The sequence below is a fragment of the Gymnodraco acuticeps genome, unplaced genomic scaffold (genome assembly GCF_902827175.1).
Source record: "Gymnodraco acuticeps unplaced genomic scaffold, fGymAcu1.1, whole genome shotgun sequence".
NCBI lineage: Eukaryota > Metazoa > Chordata > Actinopteri > Perciformes > Bathydraconidae > Gymnodraco > Gymnodraco acuticeps.
This window is the reverse complement of record NW_022992206.1, coordinates 1,910,269-1,929,533: the sequence shown is the minus strand read 5'-3', so window position 1 is coordinate 1,929,533 and position 19,265 is coordinate 1,910,269. Positions and strand designations below refer to the sequence as shown.

Below are 19,265 nucleotides of genomic sequence, written 5' to 3'. Positions count from 1 at the left end.
GGGACCGACTGTAAATCGAATCACATTGCATAAATATTCTTCCATGATCTCCACGGTAATGTGCCCGGCTCATCCGACCATTTCTGGCTCTGATTCTATTTGTTGTGCTTTCATTAGGTATTAGCCAGTATATATATACTTCAGTCTTCAAGCTGACAAAGCTATATAGTCATTAATTCATGGATAAATGGATTTACTTAGCTCAGATAAATTATTGCGATGCAGCCGTGGCATTGCAGAGACACTAATGGATGCAGCTACAACCAACACCTAACTAGAATGAATGAGTCATTGACCCAAGCAGTCACACAGTGATGAGATTTAAATTATAATAATAAGATATAAAGGGGTTTTAAACCGTACATCTACTCTTACAAACTAAAATAGCTACTGAATTAAGTAAAATGTGTTCTTGTGTTTTAAGAATTGTCAGGGTTTTCTCCTTTTTTGCCACGCTACAGGATGAAAAGAATTGCCATGAGATTTGCACATTCATCCTCTGGGAACATTCATGGTCCCAGAAGATCAATTCTATCGAGTTGTGTCCCCTGAGCTTTCATCTACTGTACCGCCACAGGCACGGTTGATATATCAATTTTTAGAAACATGTCTTGATAACTATTGGATAGATTGTCTTGAAATGTAGTTCACACATTCTTTTCCCCCTCAGCCTAATAATATAGTGTCCACTTCTAAGGTTTCTACACCAAAAGGACAAGGGATTAACAGGAACACAAATCAAAACATGCAGACACATGGTGTAAGTATAGCAACTGCAAGCTAAAGACCATAAAGAATGATTACAAAACATAATAATAATAATAATGATAATAACAATAATAATAATGATAATAATAAATAATAATAATATATTTAAAATTTAAAATAACAAAAATGTGTTCAACAATTATTAAACAAAACGAAATACTTCTATTGCTATCTTAAGATAGTAAAAATGAATACAAAACCTAACAATACGATATAATAATAAAATATATTTGTATATAAATATCAAATCATATACACAATAAATACATAAATAACAGACTAAACAATTATTTAATAAAACGTAATACTTATAGTTTAAAAATAAATGCTGTTTGACAACGTGCTAACTCCCAGTTGCTATCTGTTATAAAGGGGGAAAAGTGGCATCTGGAGGTTAAATATTGGCAGTGACAAGAAAGACATTTTGAGTCACCTGCCAATGACAAACCAAGTGAAGGATTAAGGTAACATGATATACTCCATATTGGAACTGTCTGGTAACACTGACTCAGTGTTAAATATTCTAAATCGTTCTCCATACATTTTGGAAGTATAATTAATACATTGAGTGGCTGCTAGAAATGTAAAGTGATCTGCCATATCGAGGAAAGAAATGTGGACCCTGGTGATAAGTCTTGCATTATTTCTATTACCTTTATAGGAATTCCTTTTTTAATATTTGAAACTACTTCATTTTCTTTTTACTTTAGGATTGAATTAAGATAACATAAGGCCAAGCTACACCCTCCCATGAGTCTGTAAGCAGGTAGTGCTGAGTGTAATTGTATCTATCGATGTATTGAAGCTTCCAATTTTCTTTTTTGGAACATCAACATGGTGCAAAATAAACTTTGTCCACAAGATGTCCCCACATAATCATTTAGTTGATGAGCCTCCTTATTGGAATTTACACGAGAAACACCTAATTTCCTACAAAAACAGTCGATTCAGTTTGGAACAAATTGCTTAAGGATGTCCTACATAAGTCCCCATTTGCATTAAATGGACTGGCCACTCTAAAAACTGCAGAGCATATGAGCCGGGCTCAGTCTGTTGGCCGCGCAGGAGGAGAGGATAATGAAGGAGAATTAAAATGTTATGCTGGAGTTATGTTCTCATTCCAGCCTTCACTGAAGCTGGGGCTCGAGCCAAAGAGTCCCGTGGTGTAACAGTGCTCTTGTCTCTCAAATGTTATCACTCAATAGACCTGCCATCTGGCCAGTCTCAGAGGTGCAGAGTGGCTGATCCAAAATAGAAGCAATAGAAAAGGTCAGACACAGAGTCAAGGCATCTGTAAAATTACTCTCTCTTGGCGTAACACTGACAGATTTAGCACCGATCTTTGATGTCTTTTCTATAAAGAGGAGGAAAATGCTTAGGTCGCAAATGGGGGGTGTTCCGTTTTATAGCCGGTAATAATAATAACATTAATGCCTGTATCATCTAGATAATAACCTGTTTCATGTCCTTGATATGTACAATAATTGAAAGGAACATGGGGAAATTGCCTCTTACAAAAGATTTGATTTGGAACAGAGCCAGAGCAGTAAGGCCACAAATAGCAGGAGATAAATCGGCTGAAGCACGTTTTCCTGCATCACAAATCCTCATGATTACCGCAGTCTTCTGTGTTTTGTGTGAATGATTTGCTTGGGCTTGATCAGCAGCTCAGTAATTCAAAAATGGATCCATCCTAACCTCTCCCCGTGAAGGCACGCTCGAGCTCCGAAACTCTGATCTATGGTACTGCAGCAGGAATTGACCCTCATCGGATAAACCGCTCCAAATTGCCTCCCTGATATATAGCTGGCCCTTGTTACCGCGCTCCCCCCTGTCAATTTTCCACATTCCCCTCAAGGTCAGCTCTCTGTGCTGTTGGACAAAGTAGCAGAACAGCTCTCCTCTTACTGCCTCCCTCACATCCAGCTCTGCAGCCCGCACACCTCCACCCCTCTGCACCTGGGCACCAATCACATATCAGATACATTAATGACAACCCCGCCTTCCTGCATCAACACTGGGGTTAGAGGAACGTGTTGACATCACTTCAAATCAGTGTGACACAGGGTGTAGAAATACTATTAAAGCCTAAAGGCATTTAACCATCTCTGGAATGCATGTGATGCCCCAGATGAGTTTTACAGTATAATGGCAAGTCACAAAAGAAATCACATTAACTTAATAATTTCTTATGTGCTAGTGATTGAAGCAACATTATGACACTTTAGTGTATCCCTGAACGTATTGAACTAAACAAGGGTGTGTTTTATTGCTTATGAGTTTGTTTGTAATAGGGAGAATGTGTCATTTTTGTATTCTCTTGTTTGAAAATGATTTACTATAAAATTTTAAAAAAGCAGATAACTTCACTGTGGTGTACAAAGGAGCAGGAAACAGAACTCAGAAGGGGATTTGTTGCCCACCCACTTGTTCAATCTATTGCAGCAGTCCTCGGCTCATTTCCCTCACATGCTCCTTCATCAGACAATAGGACCCCTGTGATGACAGAACATGCCCCGCCATGGTTATTTCATCTGTGTACACAGGAGCTGCAACAGTGTTTGATGTGTGACACATCTCCACTGGGCTGTACACCCCCCACAATAGATAAATGTTAGATACACTTATTCTAATTCAACTTAACTTTATATCTCTTCCCTGGACACATATTTGTGTGTGTTGAGATTAGATTAGATTTCAAAATGTTTTCAATGAGATGAATCTGTTATGATCCCTGTAGGTAAATTGGGTTGTTGGAGCTGCTCTCTTAACAGAGAATATTGATATTATAATACAGATAAAAGTGGCAATTAAAAACAAGATATATATTGCGCAGATTAAGGAAGGAAAGAGGGAATCTTTTCTTATAATATGAGTTACACTTATTAGTTTTGTACCCCTAGATGCAAAGAGGAACGTTTTTTTTGTCTGAATCGTGCATGAGTGCATATTCCTGTCCGTGGTTTGATTTCACTGGTTTTAACAGTCTTTGTGAAGAAGTGCAGAACTGCATTTGATAAAGGGGGTAATGGGGCATACTCAAAGCAAGCATGGATGTAATAACTTTTTTTTAATATGAAAAATCTTTTATATTAATGATATCAACTTTTCAAATGTTTTTAGGTTTGTTTTATTTAGTAAAAATGTGTGATAAGGGCATCATATTGCATTTTAAGACAAGTTTCCTAATATACCTTAACTTTGTATGGAATATGAGCCCCTATGAAGAAAACTGCTCTAGAAAAACTTTGATAACATGGCAGATGTACAGAGCAAGAGAATAAGGAGAAGTAAGTCAGCCCAGCTGGAAACTAGTGCACATGCCCTCGGTTCTGCACAACTTTCAGTGGTTTGAGGTTAAAGGTCCCATGTCATGCTTTTCCAGTTATTACCCGTCCCCTTGTGTGTTATGAAGGTTTTTCTGCATGTAAACGGTCTGCAGAGTCAAAAACCCTCAAAGTACACCCTGTAGCGAGTACAACTCTAACACAGTCTATGCTGCCCCAAAACGCCTCGTTGGAGATTTCTCATTTTCCATTGTTTACTTCCTGGGTACTCTGACGTGTGAATACTCAGAGGCCACACCCTCAGCCAGCATTTCACGAAACAAAGCTTCCCAAACCTTTCAGCGATTCATGCCGGATATGTACAGCGTAGGGCACTGAAGAACGATGCTGTTCCTACTTTGTTTGGACCAGCGGGAGATTCGGGTACACAACCTGTAAGTATTCATTGTTGTTTGTGTATTTATGATGTTTAAAACAAACAAGGTATCTACCACGACTGTTTAAATGGGTAAACGTTTTTCGGACTACTAAGTTGGGATCGCGGAGAAATGCTCTCCGCAGACCCATTCTCACAGCGTTATAAATCTTTTGCTTACTCAATATCAAGTCACACTTATTGTTTTTACTTCGGCTGTGAGTGTTTGTGTGTGCTCAGGATGAGTTTCACTTGTTCTCGCCGACACTGAAGCCCGTCCGCTCCTTGTAGCAACGAGCCTCGCAACGTCCCGACCAATCAGAGCACACTGGGCTCAAAGGGAGGGGGGGGGCAGGAGCTTTAGGACAGAGAGTGAATACCGGTGAATACACGTATACTTTACAGAGATGCTGTATGAGAAACCAATGTGAGTTTGGAAAATTGCACAATATAAATCTATTTTAGTAGACCTCAACAATGGAATTATGATCAGTAGAAATGGCCATGACATGGGCCCTTTAACACAGGAAGTATTGTGGAGCCTGATACCTGACAGCACAAAGCAGTGCTTGAAGTGCTCCATAAGAGAAGAAGTGTCCTGTTCGTGTTTGATGCAAGGGAAGAGGCTTGTAAACAAACTAAAGATTAAAATAAAGTTCGTGTGACCAGTGTTTTTACCAGAAACCCCTCGAGATTTGAAGCTTCCAAACTTTTCAATGGTCACCTATTGGCGCCTATCATCACTAGGTCTAAAAAGCTTGCGTGATAACTTTTAAATATGATCTGACACGCAACACAGCTTTCAAAGACTCCCTGGAAAAATGCTTTGTTATTTGATAAAATACCTCCATGCATTTGCTATAGAGGCCAGGCACGGGCCGGTCACATCAGGATGCACAGTGATCCTGAGCCAAACAACATGGAGCAAATTAGAAAATGTAATCGTGTATTAGCGTTAATGCACTCAGGTGTAACCAGAAGAGAACCGAGTGCTGTAGCTGTGGTAATCATTATCCAGGATGCCCCTCTCACTAACCGTTGACACATTTGGCTGTGGCATGATTATACGGTGGCCCACAGGTGCAAACGTGTTTTAACGGCCCAAAACATTTCCATTAGGAGAAATGTGCTGCTTCAAAAACTAAGCATATAAAAAAACACAAATGTGCCAAAACACCAACTTGACGATACATACGCAGCGTTTACTAAAAACGCTGCAAATACTAAACGCTGCAAATAAAAGAAAGCTGTCACACAATGAAAACAGCGACACTAAGTGTTACGGTGTGTGAAGCAGGCAGGACCCAAATGTTGATTAAAGTGAAAATTCCTTTATTTCAAGGCTAGGTGATAAACAAAGACCAAACAGAACACTCACCGACGAACTAGTCATGACACAAGACGAACCGACACTGAACACAGGAAGAGACAAGACTAAATACAGGGAGGGGTAATCACAAGACGAGACACAGCCGGGCAGGGGAGGAGAAACACAAGGGCCACAGGTGAACACAATCAGACAACTAGACACACCAGGGAAACTAACGACGGGAGGAAAAACACAGGGAGAAGGACCAGACAATATAACAAGAGGAACACATGACAGGGAGAACAGCAAAACACCCAAAACACGACATAGAAAACGTGACATAACACAATAATCGTAACACTAAGAACTGAAGTGATGCACACAGCTGACCACTGGGATTATACATTTGGCACAGTTAGCCTGTTTTATAAAAGTGTTTTGTCAGTATATTTGAAATGACTAGGATAGCTATGTTAGCTAGCTATCTTACAACATCTGCAATATTATCTGGAAGAAATAATGCGATCAAATTGTTAAAATACCAACAGTGACAGTTGGTCAATTTGATATTCCCCATGTCCCGGTCCCAGCTGTGCGCATACATTTTTAGTGTCCCTGTTTCCATTGTGTTTTGAGCTTCTTGCAGCATTTTGTATTTTCAACGTTTCATATCTGCAGCGCTTTTAGTAAATGCATGTTTCGTGAAGTTGGTGAATGTTTCCTGAATGCTGAGCCTTGTCATGTTGGTGACGACGCTACATTATGTGCACGTGTTTTGGCTCATGCGTGTTTCTCCTGATGGAAGTGTGTTAGGCCTTTGTAGAGTGCTTGCCCCTGCTGGCCACCGTACTGTATGATCAGGTTAATTCTAAGAAGTATCAGGGGAAGTATTTCGAAATTGTCGTGTAATCTCTAGAAACTTTGAAAAAAAACAAGTTGGAGTGAGAGTAACAAAGTAAGAAAATAAAGAAGAGGCGTTTGATTATTTACTCAACATGTGTCTTGTTAAACATTATTTAATTATTCAAATATTACTGATATCCCAAATGAATACTCAACATTATGGACAAAGTTAATAACAGTATAATTATTAAGTCAGCAGCCAGCATATGCATAATATTTCCTTAAACCATTAACATCTAAATATGTAGGGACTCTCACGGATCTATTAAGTGCATTACATCCTGAAGTAGACCATTCAAAAGACTAAAGTCTGCTTTCCTGAGAAAATGATACATTTCTGTCGAGGCCGGAGCTGGATAAACCTTCAGCCTCAGTGTCTCGGTGACTCTGCTGCCTGGCATTGTTCCACAGCAGTAAATGTCTGCCAAAAACTCTCCTCTGTCCTGAGAAAAACGGGGAGAAACACACATACAGATATGTGAGTGTGCGTTTGAGCTGGAGGTGCAGTAGGTTTTGTTATACACTCCACCTGGTAAAGGCTACAGCCTCTATCTGGAATAGATATTTCCCCCTCCTTGTATGTTTGAGCTAATTGGCTTCTGCAACAGTGTGCCCTCACCCTGACCCTTAATGAAGATCCCGCTCTCTCTCGGTTCAGCACGCCTGGATTTATGCCACTTTCATCTGCACCACCATGCCTGGCAAAAAGGTAATTGCAACTGACTTTTGACCTGCTAGTGTCAGTTTGTAGGACACGGTGCAATTACCTTTAGACCAGTCAAAGCTGGAGGTGGTGCAATGTTTATTTGGTACCTTGTTACTCTGCTGGTGTTGTTTTTGTAAAAATAACTAACCTTTATAAGACACCCGCTCTTATAGGGCAGATTTATTTAGTAATAATCTGAGAAAGAGTAGGGGTACATGCTGTGCACTTGATGAGGTGGGTATACAGTACAGCAAAGCATTGTGTCTGAGATCAAGGCAGCTCCGTAAGGAACAAAGAGCACGTGGAGTGTGTGCTGAATGTCCTAGTTTGATAGAGACAGTATAGTAGTTTTATAGAAGCTGTGTTGCACATTGCTGAGCTAATCAATTTGAATCCCTCTTGCACTGCTATAAGGTCATTTGTTCCTAACCACAGCGCTGCAGGCTAAAAAAGACCTCGGAACTTTTCCCCTGAGGCAGAGAGAAAAAAATATTAAGATATTTTAGTCTGAATGATCTTTGCTTCTGTCTTCACCTTTTGACATGCCCACAACAGTGCTCACATACTTCATCATTACATTTGGTTGTCAACTTATTCCACTCAACTTTCTTATTCTTGCAACCGGGAAGCTAACATTGTGACCATATATAAAGATGGATGTGCAACTTCTCAAAATATTGACATCATTTTGAACCAGAATTCATGCATTAGGGATCTGGGGGCTGGTAATGTAATATCTAGGTCCCAAACATACATCAGCCTGCACTTATCATGAGCGAAGCAAGGCACAGCCTGTTAGCATGAGCCAGCTAGCTGCTACTTTAGAACCACGATAGCTTTTTGAAAATAGAGTAACCACTAACCATAATATCTCTATAATTATATTTAGCTGCAGTTTGTGGTATAAACTGAATGCTATCATTCTCACAAATATGCTAATAAATACAAAGTGCAGCAAAGGCTGATGGGAATTTTTTCAGGTGGTCATAAACTGCGTTTGTGCACAAAATTAAATGTTTATGTCCCAAAATCAATTCCCAATTCACACTAAATACCAGCCCAGGAGAAAAGCCTGAATTATAGGTGGTGCTCCACTGCATCCTCTGTTTGAAAAGCAGTAAAAGTTCTTATTGGAATGGGAAACATGAGGGCAACAACATAAAACAACGTAACAAAGAGACATAATGTTTAGAGGGTGTCGAGAATTTCAAGGCACTTTGCAAGCACACACTGTTTCAATAACGTCCTGTACTCATGCCTTTCCTTTCCCAAGCTCTGATACAGACTCTCAGACTGAGACTATAATAGCACCTCTGGGAGGTTTTGGAGAAAGGCTCAACAATTTCTGTCCCTAAAGTGTTTAGAAATCTTTCTTGTAGGTGGATGAGGTTAACAAATGATGTGCTGTTTTAAGTAAACCAGATTTCTTAAAGTGCTTATAAAACAGCTAATGTGGATAATCAACGTAAGAAGCATCTTATCTGTGAGGGTGCAGACATTATTCGATATCCTCTCAGGTCACACGTACTATAGGGCCGTGCAGTGAACTACCCTGACCTTGTGTGGGAGCTCAGCACATGACAGAGGGGTGGAGAAAAAAGAATTGTAGGGGCACGGCACAAAGCCTCCCACAGCCAATAAGAACTTCACTGACCTCAACATTTAGCCCCATAGTGTCCACACAGTTCATCTGTGTGGTCTGGACACTGAATAAACTCAACCTTTCAGCTTCACTTTAGTCACTTTAGATGAAGAGTGAAGCTGAGATGCCACTGGCTACTTTTGGACTGTCACAGTGGATTTAGACCCACAGATAACATCAGGAGTATCTTAGAAACATATAGTGTTTTTTTATATTTCGTAAATATTCGAAGACATTCAGTCCCATTCAATGATGTCTGCAGTTTGTTAACGTGCCGTAGAGACGGGTGTTTATCTTCAGAGCTCATCTGGCCTGTTCGAGAGCTCCTGCCAAGGTAAGACACTTGACACACACACACACTATGCACGATTACCATTTAACAGTGATCTCTTTAAAAGTAATTACTTGCATAAGTAGGCTATTTTCAGCTTGATACTCATAAAAGATGTATTGCTTTGTCAGTTATAACAATACATTTTGTGTGAGGGTAAGATTTCCCTCTGCAAATATTTAACAAGCTATTCTCATCCATAATGAATCAGCCAAATTCACTTGATCTAATAAGTAGTATGAGAAGACCTGGGGTCATAAAAGGCTCAGAGCATTGCTGCAGGGAGAATGAATCAAACATATTTAGCTGGAAGCACAACATTTTTGCCAAAGTTGTAAAATGTTATGTTCATTCAACAACGTTTAAACGACTTTTTCTATAATACTTTACAACATTAACATCTATTTAATTCAGTAGTGTTCTATTGATCCAAACCAAAAATAACTCTGAATTCAACAAAATAAGAGGTTATTTTTAGACCCTAGAATGTACCACATGGAACATATTTGTATTTGTATGCATGTTTATAACATGTTTAATGTTATTCAAGTCCAACAATAAATCTAACCGAGTGACCAATGTTAGTTGAATTATTTCCAGAGAAGAACGTATCCTTTTAACAATGACACCTTTTCATTCTGCGTCTCTATTGTCCTCAGACACACCCACCATGCTCTGTGAGGGATGTCTGTATTGTCAAGTGGCACTTTGACTGCTTTTTTTAGACCTTTACAATGTGATTTGGCTTAGCATCAATGCCTCTGCCCATTCGTTGCATTACATTACATGTTACTTGTTAGACGCTTTTATCCAAAGCGACTTACATACATTCAGTACTGTGGGCATTCCCCACAGGACCAATTTGGGGTGAAGTGTCTTGCCCAGGGACACAACGACATGCTGACTGCAGTGGGACTCGAACTTGCTATCCCCTGATTCAAAGTTCAGCGCATTAAGTTCAGCGCACTATCACTGAGCCACAGACTCCATTCGTCCCACTTGTTTCATTTTCCACTACCAGGTATAAATGAATAGACTCTGCAGTTTTCACTGAATCATTTGATGCTATTCTCTCCAAATTAGAGCGTAGCAATCGATCAATCAGTATGAAATCATCCGGTTTATTTATTATTCCTGCGATTACGCCGCTTTATCTGGTGTCCTGTCTCTATTAGCTACTTCCTGGATTCATCATCTAAAGCCATACAATACATGTTTCATTCTTCTAAAACCCAATGCTGTCTCTGCTGTCAGTTCAGAGCACTTCCCCAGCATACTGTCCTATTTCAGAGGCCGCCGGTGAATTTGTGGTGACTTTTCTCAGACAGTGATAATCTTTCAACCAACCGTTCTTGTAAACGTGTTAACCCTAACATTAACAGTGATGAATAAATGTTTTTGCTCATCTCTAATACCAGGAGTAGGTATTAACTATTAGATTGTTACATATGTTAAGATTAAAACAATAGAAAAACATGGTAATTATTTGATGTGTTTCCCCCACCATTAGCCTTCATGCTAAGCTAGGCTACACAGGTCCATACTTAACACGTTTTGATTTATATCAAGATTCTCTTCATGCACTTGAACATTTTTATGAAAACACCATCAATCCAAAAAAGATTTGACTATTTCTTTAACGCTGTCATTAGTAGATATAAACTGTTGCTGAACACTGACCTGAAAGCTTCCAAGATATTGAAGTTTGCTTGTTGATTTATGTTGACAAATCACCAATGTGTATATTATTACATTATTAAACAATAAGCAGGGGACACATGTCAGATTACACTTCCACCTCCTCTTGATGATGATGGCTATGTTAACAGCAACATATCCATGAACTCGAGGAGCTGTTACGTGATTGCAGCTTTAACAATTGTTGCGCTTTCTTTCTATATATTCTATATTGCAAATTAGATTCATTACACCTCAGTGCTTATTATCTTATTATTTAAAGTCACCCTTAAGGTCTATTTGAATAAATGAAAGACATAAGTTCTCAAATCTCGCCTTCATTGACTATTGAATATGTAGAATAATGCAGGAGGAACATTTACAGCTCCACCGCTGCAGCTAAAATCCCAGCTCAATAATAAAAGTTCTTTAACTCATTAAATATTCACTACTCGCTGCACTCAACTGGCTTCTCCAATACGTTTCAGAGCACTACAACAATTCATCAACCAAATCAAGTCCTCCTTTGCTGAAAAACACTATACCATCACCCACTCCTGAGCGTAGCCCTGAGCTATTGAACAGTGTGAATTCAACCAGTGTTCATGGTCTGATCAATGTTTTCTCTCTGTAGTCTCCCCAGTGTAAACAATACAGTAAATTGTTTGACTCTGCAGATGGACTCTTATTCATCATCTCTAAAGTGAGACTGTGGGAGATCAGTGGGTGGGCGCTCAGTGAATACATGCAGAGAACAATTCAAAGCCAAAAGAAGGCCAAAAACGGCATCCCTCTTTTATCAAGTTGGGGAAATATTTTAAGACATATTTTATCTCTTTCCAAATACGTACAAATTATCAGGTACTCAGAGGTTTGTATAGGTCAGTGTACAGAGCATGTACTATATTTGGCAGTATATGAAGGTGAAACAAGCAGAAATGAATCACATCTGATCTTTTCATGGAGATCTGCATGTTGACAATAAAAGCTCCTGATATAATCCCAGCCAGACTGTAGCAACAGTATTAGCAAACCTTGCTAATGAAAATACCAAAGTGCATTTCTAATGTTACCAAATAGGACAATGATAAACCAACTGGTTAAAAACAATTTTTAACAATAAATACAATCTTTTAAAAATATAACACGTTCCATGTTACAAAAAAGTTCCGAGCTGTTAATGATAAATGTTTCAAAGCAGAGGACAAATCATCAGGTTTGAAAGGACAGTTCATCCCAGAATAAATATTTTTCAGCCTACCTGTATGGTGTAATCTAGAAACTATCTCAGTCCATAAAGATGTCTGCCTTCTCTCGAATATAGTGGAAGTAGATGGCCCTCAGTTTGAGGCGCAAATAAGCCCCAAAAATTACATTTGAGAAACTTAACAACAATGTCTCCAAAGATCTTGACCTATTTACTCAAAAATAATTCACAGTTTTGTTGTGGGCAGTTTCATGTAGGAACTATTTTCTTCCAAAAAAACTTGCCAACAGTGCTAACCGTATCACCGCGCAGAAGAAAGCATAAACTCTTCAATAAAAGCTCTCCTGCTAACTCTACAGCTCATCTGAGGAAGACCCTTTTAATATTTACATTCCAATGTCATGAGCACGAGACTCTCGTTCATGAGCGACAGGCAAAGTCCTATCTCTTTTCCATAATATTTGAGTGGGCTGATACTCGGCTGATAAAAAGTACATATTTGGAGTCCCTTTAAGTAACATTTGTTTTCATTCTCTCCTGAACAGGTCCTTGTATCAGTAAAACGTGATATATTGAAGAGGACTTTTGAGAGTGCAAATGGCACCCGCCGTTGGTGGTCCTGAAGGCTACACACCCCCTGAGGGTGGCTGGGGATGGATGGTGGTGCTTGGGGCCTTCATCTCTATTGGCTTCTCCTATGCATTCCCCAAGTCCATCACTGTCTTCTTTAAAGAGATTGAGGTGATCTTCGACGTGACCAGCAGCCAGGTGTCCTGGATATCTTCCATCATGTTGGCCGTCATGTACGGCGGAGGTGAGTATACAACCCAAAAATACGACCTGCCAAAAATGAGTTTGTTAACACTTGACATTTAGCACAACAAGAGGATGTATACATTAAATCAATCTCTGGCTCTTAGCACAACGGTAAAAGATTTATTCCTGGAGTGTTAAAAGCCGATTCATTGCTCCAGAACAGACTTGCATTGTAGCCTTTCAGCGTGTATGTCCACAAAGAGGCCACAAAGAGTCTCAGAATTATAGTGCGGCTGAAATCAAACACATTTCATACTGAGATAAAACAAAACTGTAAATCCTTTATTGAAGTGTTGTTTATAAAAGTGCAACATTATCTGTCCCTTGAGCACGTTAATGGGCCGTGTATACCGGCCTATTGTTGTCCCATTGTGCTGTGAGAGCGGGGGACCAGGGGGGGGTAGCGTGTGTTCCTGCGCTGATGAGATGAATGAGGCGCTGGGTGATGTCGCACAGGTCAGGTGATGATAAGGCTCTTTTCATGTCCGTGATATTCAACACGGAGCGAGCGGAGTTCAAAGGAGCTCTCCTCGCCCCTCAAGACCGTCTGCTCTGAAATCTAAACACTGCAGTTCTCTTTTCTCTTGCATCTGATAAACTGGGGAAATGATGACTGTGGCATATTTTTCTATTCTTTAGGAACTTTGAGAAAGTTGCTGTTGTGTGCCTAACTAATCTGAAGTGGAAAATATTACACCATAATATTCTATTCTGGCCTCAGTGTAAAATGTATTTGCAAGATCTAAAAGAAATATAATAAAATTAGATATGGTGTTTTATTGCTAGCCTAGTATTTCCTCCCATGCAAAGTGTTGAACATATTACATTTAAACTTATCTTAACATCATATATTTGCGGCACAACCTCTGTAAAACCAATCGGCCGGATGAAGAAAGCAATATAAAGAGTTTGTATAGTTTGTATCCACGATTTGTTCTCAATTGTATTTCTTTGATTCATGTTATTTATTTTGTATTTCTTTCTTATTTTCTAAGGTAAGAGAAACGTTTACAAGCAGCCGAGAAAACTCTTTACAAAATAAGAAAAACGGTTTTAGTTTATTCAACATAAACTTGATTTCAATACTGGTGAAGACTTTCTTAGAGCATTTTTTTTGGTGGCATCTCTTCGATTCTCGTGCATGTGCCAGAGTAGTTGCACATGACCTGCCCTTATATTGTGAATACTGGGTGTTTCCGATGCTAATTATATAAAATCGGCCACACGTCTCCAATCTATTATCAAGTGAGATTACAGTAAATGTTTAGAAGGTTTGGTGCGTCGGACTTCTCTTATATTTTTCTCTTTGGAGAACATTAAGAGATCTTGGAAGAGAAAACCATTGGCTGCTTCTAACTTCCATTACATGTTAAATACGTGCAAAACCTCACGTCCAAGTTAAACCCTCAATGCAGTACAGCAGAAGTATGTGTAAGGAATCAAAGCTGCTTATTGTTCAGCAACACATTCCCTGCAGTGGTTAAGGGTCACAGGGTAACAATCTAATCATTCTTAATTTTCTTTCACTTTACAATGGGTTCACTCACTGTAGACTCAATATGAACATCCATGTGTAACAATGTTAATTAATGCAAATGTTGAGAAGCAAATAAACTCAGATGAAAGCAAGCTATGCATGGTAATTGAAAGAAAGCGAGGAAATGTTTGTCATCACCGCTATAGATGACAGCTGAGTCTGTTGTTGTGTTACACATTCTGAGCACATCGGCAGGAGAAGTTCATTAACAACCTACTGTTGCGTACCTCTGTACTCCTTCAATTTTTCATTCATTACATTCATAATATTCTACATTGGTTTGTCTCCAACCTTTTATCCTAAGCAACTCTCGCTGCACGGCGGACGGAAAGAACTCATTGTTAGTGTGGAGACCGCCTGCATTACAATTTAAAAACCCTTTGTCTTGCACAGGGCTGGCAAATGATTCTGGACAACCTCTAAACAAAAACTGTCACTTTCCATTTGGGCTCATTGGATAGTGCAGGGATTTGGCAGGAAGGGAGAAGTGTCTTCCATGTGGGTCCTCATACTCATTTAGGCTGGTGGTTATAAGCCGTAGATGGAGATGGAAACCTGAACCCTGCATGTCATTTAGTCATTTGTTTACAAGTCACACCAATTTTGCATGAATTGATGTAGAATTCAAGGTGAATGCATATAAATATTACCTGATTCTGTCACTTATACCAATACTGTATGTCAGAAAAGTGTACGTAAGAAAGTACCAGTTTATATTTTAACCCCAAACACACAAGTCCCCTTACCTGCCCCCACTCCTCTCATTTAAAAACAACAGACATCCACTTATACTTAGATTATCTGATAATCATTTAAATGTATTTAGAGCCCATTTCTGAAGAATCCACTAACAAATGATCCCTCCCTCTGTCTATGAATATCTGAACCAAATAGATGCTTAATGCACAACAGCCTTCATGGTTTTTCTGACACATCACATTATTAATGGCATGAGAACACATCTACTGCAGTGCAGCACTGACAAAAATGATTGCAGAAGTTGTTTGATTTTGCTGAGCCACAGCCGTGACACTGGAGCCCTCTTGTGGTTAAATATAAAAAAATAAACACCATTGCTTTGATGATTGGAGAGAAATCCCCATCATTCTGCTTCTAATACGTGCATATTGTTATTTTCTCCTCAGGTCCCATCAGCAGCATCCTTGTGAATAAATATGGGAGTCGTATTGTCATGATGTCGGGAGGACTCCTGTCCGGATTGGGCCTCATTGCTGCGTCTTTCTGCAATTCTGTTCAAGAACTGTACTTTTTTATTGGTGTGGTGGGAGGTACCTATATCAACTTTCTATATTCTGAAGTTTAACAATGAGTCACCCTTTCTTTTCTCTGTCATACAGCACACTGTTGCCCCCTAGTGGTAAATAATAAAAACAACCAGGGAACTTATTGCCGAGACATTTTAAAGCACCAACATTTATTCCCAGCCTTTTATTCTTTCATACCAGCAACTACAGAACTTGATCTACTAATGGGATTCTTTCAAATGCCCTACGGTGCGCTCTGAGGTTTCTAAAACTGCTTCTCTTTCTGTGAAACTTGGGCATGGAATGAGATGCAATATATCATCGCCTGAAGTAGTCCTTTATTTTGATACCTTTAAAGGTCTCTAACAAACTGCCTTTAAGGAAATGTGTTGCTGTTTAAAAAAAACACTTGACTTCTGGAATAATGCTTGTATGGACTGTGATGGTCTCTCTTTTTTTCACTATTTCTCTTGTGTTGCTTTTATATATTGTATGTGTTCTAACTTGTGACAATCAGTTTATATCAAACTGATTACGCTGCAATCCTTACCAGGAGTATCCCTAGAAGAAGAAATGTATCTCAATGCGCTAAACATGGTTCAATCGAGGACAAAAATGCTTAGTTTCTTTTAACTGAATCTCTAAACACTGTTGAATGCTCAAATCCTTCTTTTTCAACTCATATTCATAGAGGTCTAATACATTAACGTATTTATTTCTATTGATTCTTTCAGGTTTGGGATTGTCCTTCAACCTCAACCCCTCCCTCACAATGATTGGAAAGTACTTCTACAATAAGCGACCTATTGCTAATGGAATAGCCATGGCAGGCAGCCCTGTCGTTCTCTGCACCATGGCTCCTATAAACACCTGGCTTTTTGAGAAGTTTGGCTGGAGAGGAAGTTTTTTGATCCTGGGTGGAGTGCTCTTTAATTGCTGTGTCGCTGGTTCCCTCATGCGGCCAATTGGACCAAAACCAAAACCTCCAGAGAAGACCACAGAGAAGAGGACTGTAGTCCAGACCATTAACAGCTTCATCGACCTGTCATTGTTCAAGCACCGCGGCTTCATGCTCTATATTGGAGGAAATGTCATCATGTTTTTCGGTCTCTTTACACCACTTGTGTACCTCAGTAATTATGCAAAGAGTAAAGACATCCCTAAAGACAAGGCGGCTTTCTTACTGTCTGTGCTGGCTATTGTGGACATGGTGGCCCGGCCATCAATGGGGGCCTTGGCTAACACTAAGTGGGTTCGACCCAGAATACAGTACTTCTTTGCTGTATCTGTTCTATTTAACGGCGTTTGCCACATTTTATCACCATTATCAGTTGACTTCACAGGCTTTGTGATTTATTCCATCTTCTTTGGGTTTGCTTTTGGCTGGCTGAGTGCAATTCTGTTTGAGACGTTGATGGACCTGGTGGGAACTAAGCGCTTCTCCAGTGCTGTTGGGCTGGTCACCATTGTGGAGTGTGGTCCTGTGTTGTTGGGACCCCCTTTGCTCGGTGAGTAAATTGACTTTTATACGAACTTCCAAGTGCATCGGCCCTATTTTTTATTTGTTCCACTTCTCTGCTTGTGATTTTATTCGAGTTTATAAACATTAAGTACAGTATAAAAAAAAGTTTCATACAAAAAACAGCATGAAACAATGCAAAGCATTTCCGAACCTTAATAATATCCATATCCATTACCCAAAAAAATATAAAGAAAATTTGAGTTGTATAAAAATACATATGGGGTGTAGTACTCTCTTTTGTGTTGGTGAAATGTTGAGCAGGTCAGTTTCTGTAAAGTCATTAGAGAGAATCTTAGTTTCTCAAGTTCAATATTAATAGGATCATTAAAAACACACACAACAAGCGTGAAGTAGATCGGTCCAAGGGTTGGCTAGATAGTCAAAAGCTGAGATATCCAAAGACATACTGTATGACCACAGAGATGTTGACATTATAGTATGATAATGATGTAGAACTTGCCTAATCTGTCAATAATGTCAGGGAAATAAGCTTGCTCCCTTTGAAGTAGAGTACAAATGTGGACTGGTAAAGTTGTGAAGGCCAGGACTTGTTGTGTAACAACAGAAAGGCGCCAATGATGATAGATAAAGACTTATGGGCAATGACCACATTATAAACCCGGTTTATTTGTTCAGATATTTACAACCTGAAGGTAATTCATAGGGGAAAATACCAACGAATGTACCTGTTACTACCTGGTACTGGTACCAATTTCAATATATTTCTGTGTTGTTAACTGCATCTTAATGTTGACAGTGACTAACAACTATGCAATGCCCTTCTTATTCTCTTCACAGGGAAGTTTAAAGACATCTATCATGATTACAAGTACACATACCAGGGCTGCGGGATCCTCCTCATCGTCTCCAGTGTTATTCTGTTTGCAGGGATGGGACTCAACTATCGACTGCTGGACAAAGAGAACAAAGAGGAAGAGAGACTGGCCAGGGTGGAAAGTGAAGAACAAAAGTCCATCATGGAAAATACTGCCAAGGGTGTGTCAGTGGCTAGTAACAAGGAAGACACTGTCTAATATTGTGTAATATGTTATGTTACATTTAAGTTCAGTTTTAACAGTGCCTGTGAGGCAAATATGCAGTCTAAGACCACCATAGAAAGCCTTACCTGCAATGAAAGTTAAGCTATTTACACACCAATTAAAGGCCTTTTAACTCAAATAAACAATACACATAAAAGGCCTCTTATATTCATATAGGGACTGTTACATGAATTTGGTAGACAATTCAAGTGTGCGCTTATAGGAAATATCTGTGTAAAATCTGAGATGGTATCACTGACTTTTCTGTTACTGTTATTGCAGTTCACCATTTTGGGTACTTTAACCTTCTTAAATGTGCCATCAGATTATTAAAGTTATTTTTCAAGAGGGAACATTTGAAGGGTTGTGCTCAATTTAGGACAATACAAAAAAAAGATTGCAAACATTCTCTGTCAAAGTGCATCATATAGTCTTACATCACTATTTTTGACACCATCTCTCAAACACATTGTAAAGGCCTTTTTGCTGTCTACAATTATATTGTGGCTCTCCGCAGTTTTTGAATGTTTGAAAACATCTACTTGTATGGTAAACTATAACTTTACATATATATTACAAAAACATATTCATAGCCTACTCTCTATTTCTCCTTTTATGTTTTGCTTGGTTCATTTTTGACAATGGATGATGGGAAATATCTATTATACTGAGGGCATTAAACCTTTGAAACTGTGTGTTTGCATATGAAAGAAAACAAACTACATGTTCCTATATTGAACAAATCCAATAAACTTGTATTCTTTGATTAGAATAAAAAAATGTATTTGTATTCAATGTTTTTCATAAATTGGAGTCGAGATAAGACTGAGTATTCATAGA

At 39.1% G+C, this 19,265-nt stretch overlaps 1 protein-coding gene across 1 annotated transcript; it reads left to right on the top strand.

Annotated features, from left to right (window-relative positions):
- Positions 1-9,074: 9,074 nt before the first annotated feature.
- slc16a1a (solute carrier family 16 member 1a) lies at positions 9,075-19,159 on the top strand. Its single transcript, XM_034205768.1, has 5 exons — positions 9,075-9,364; positions 12,791-13,059; positions 15,744-15,887; positions 16,598-17,371; positions 18,184-19,159. The coding sequence occupies exons 2-5, from the start codon at positions 12,843-12,845 to the stop codon at positions 18,417-18,419; spliced, it is 1,371 nt and encodes a 456-aa protein (XP_034061659.1). The 5' UTR covers positions 9,075-9,364; positions 12,791-12,842; the 3' UTR covers positions 18,420-19,159.
- Positions 19,160-19,265: the final 106 nt, after the last annotated feature.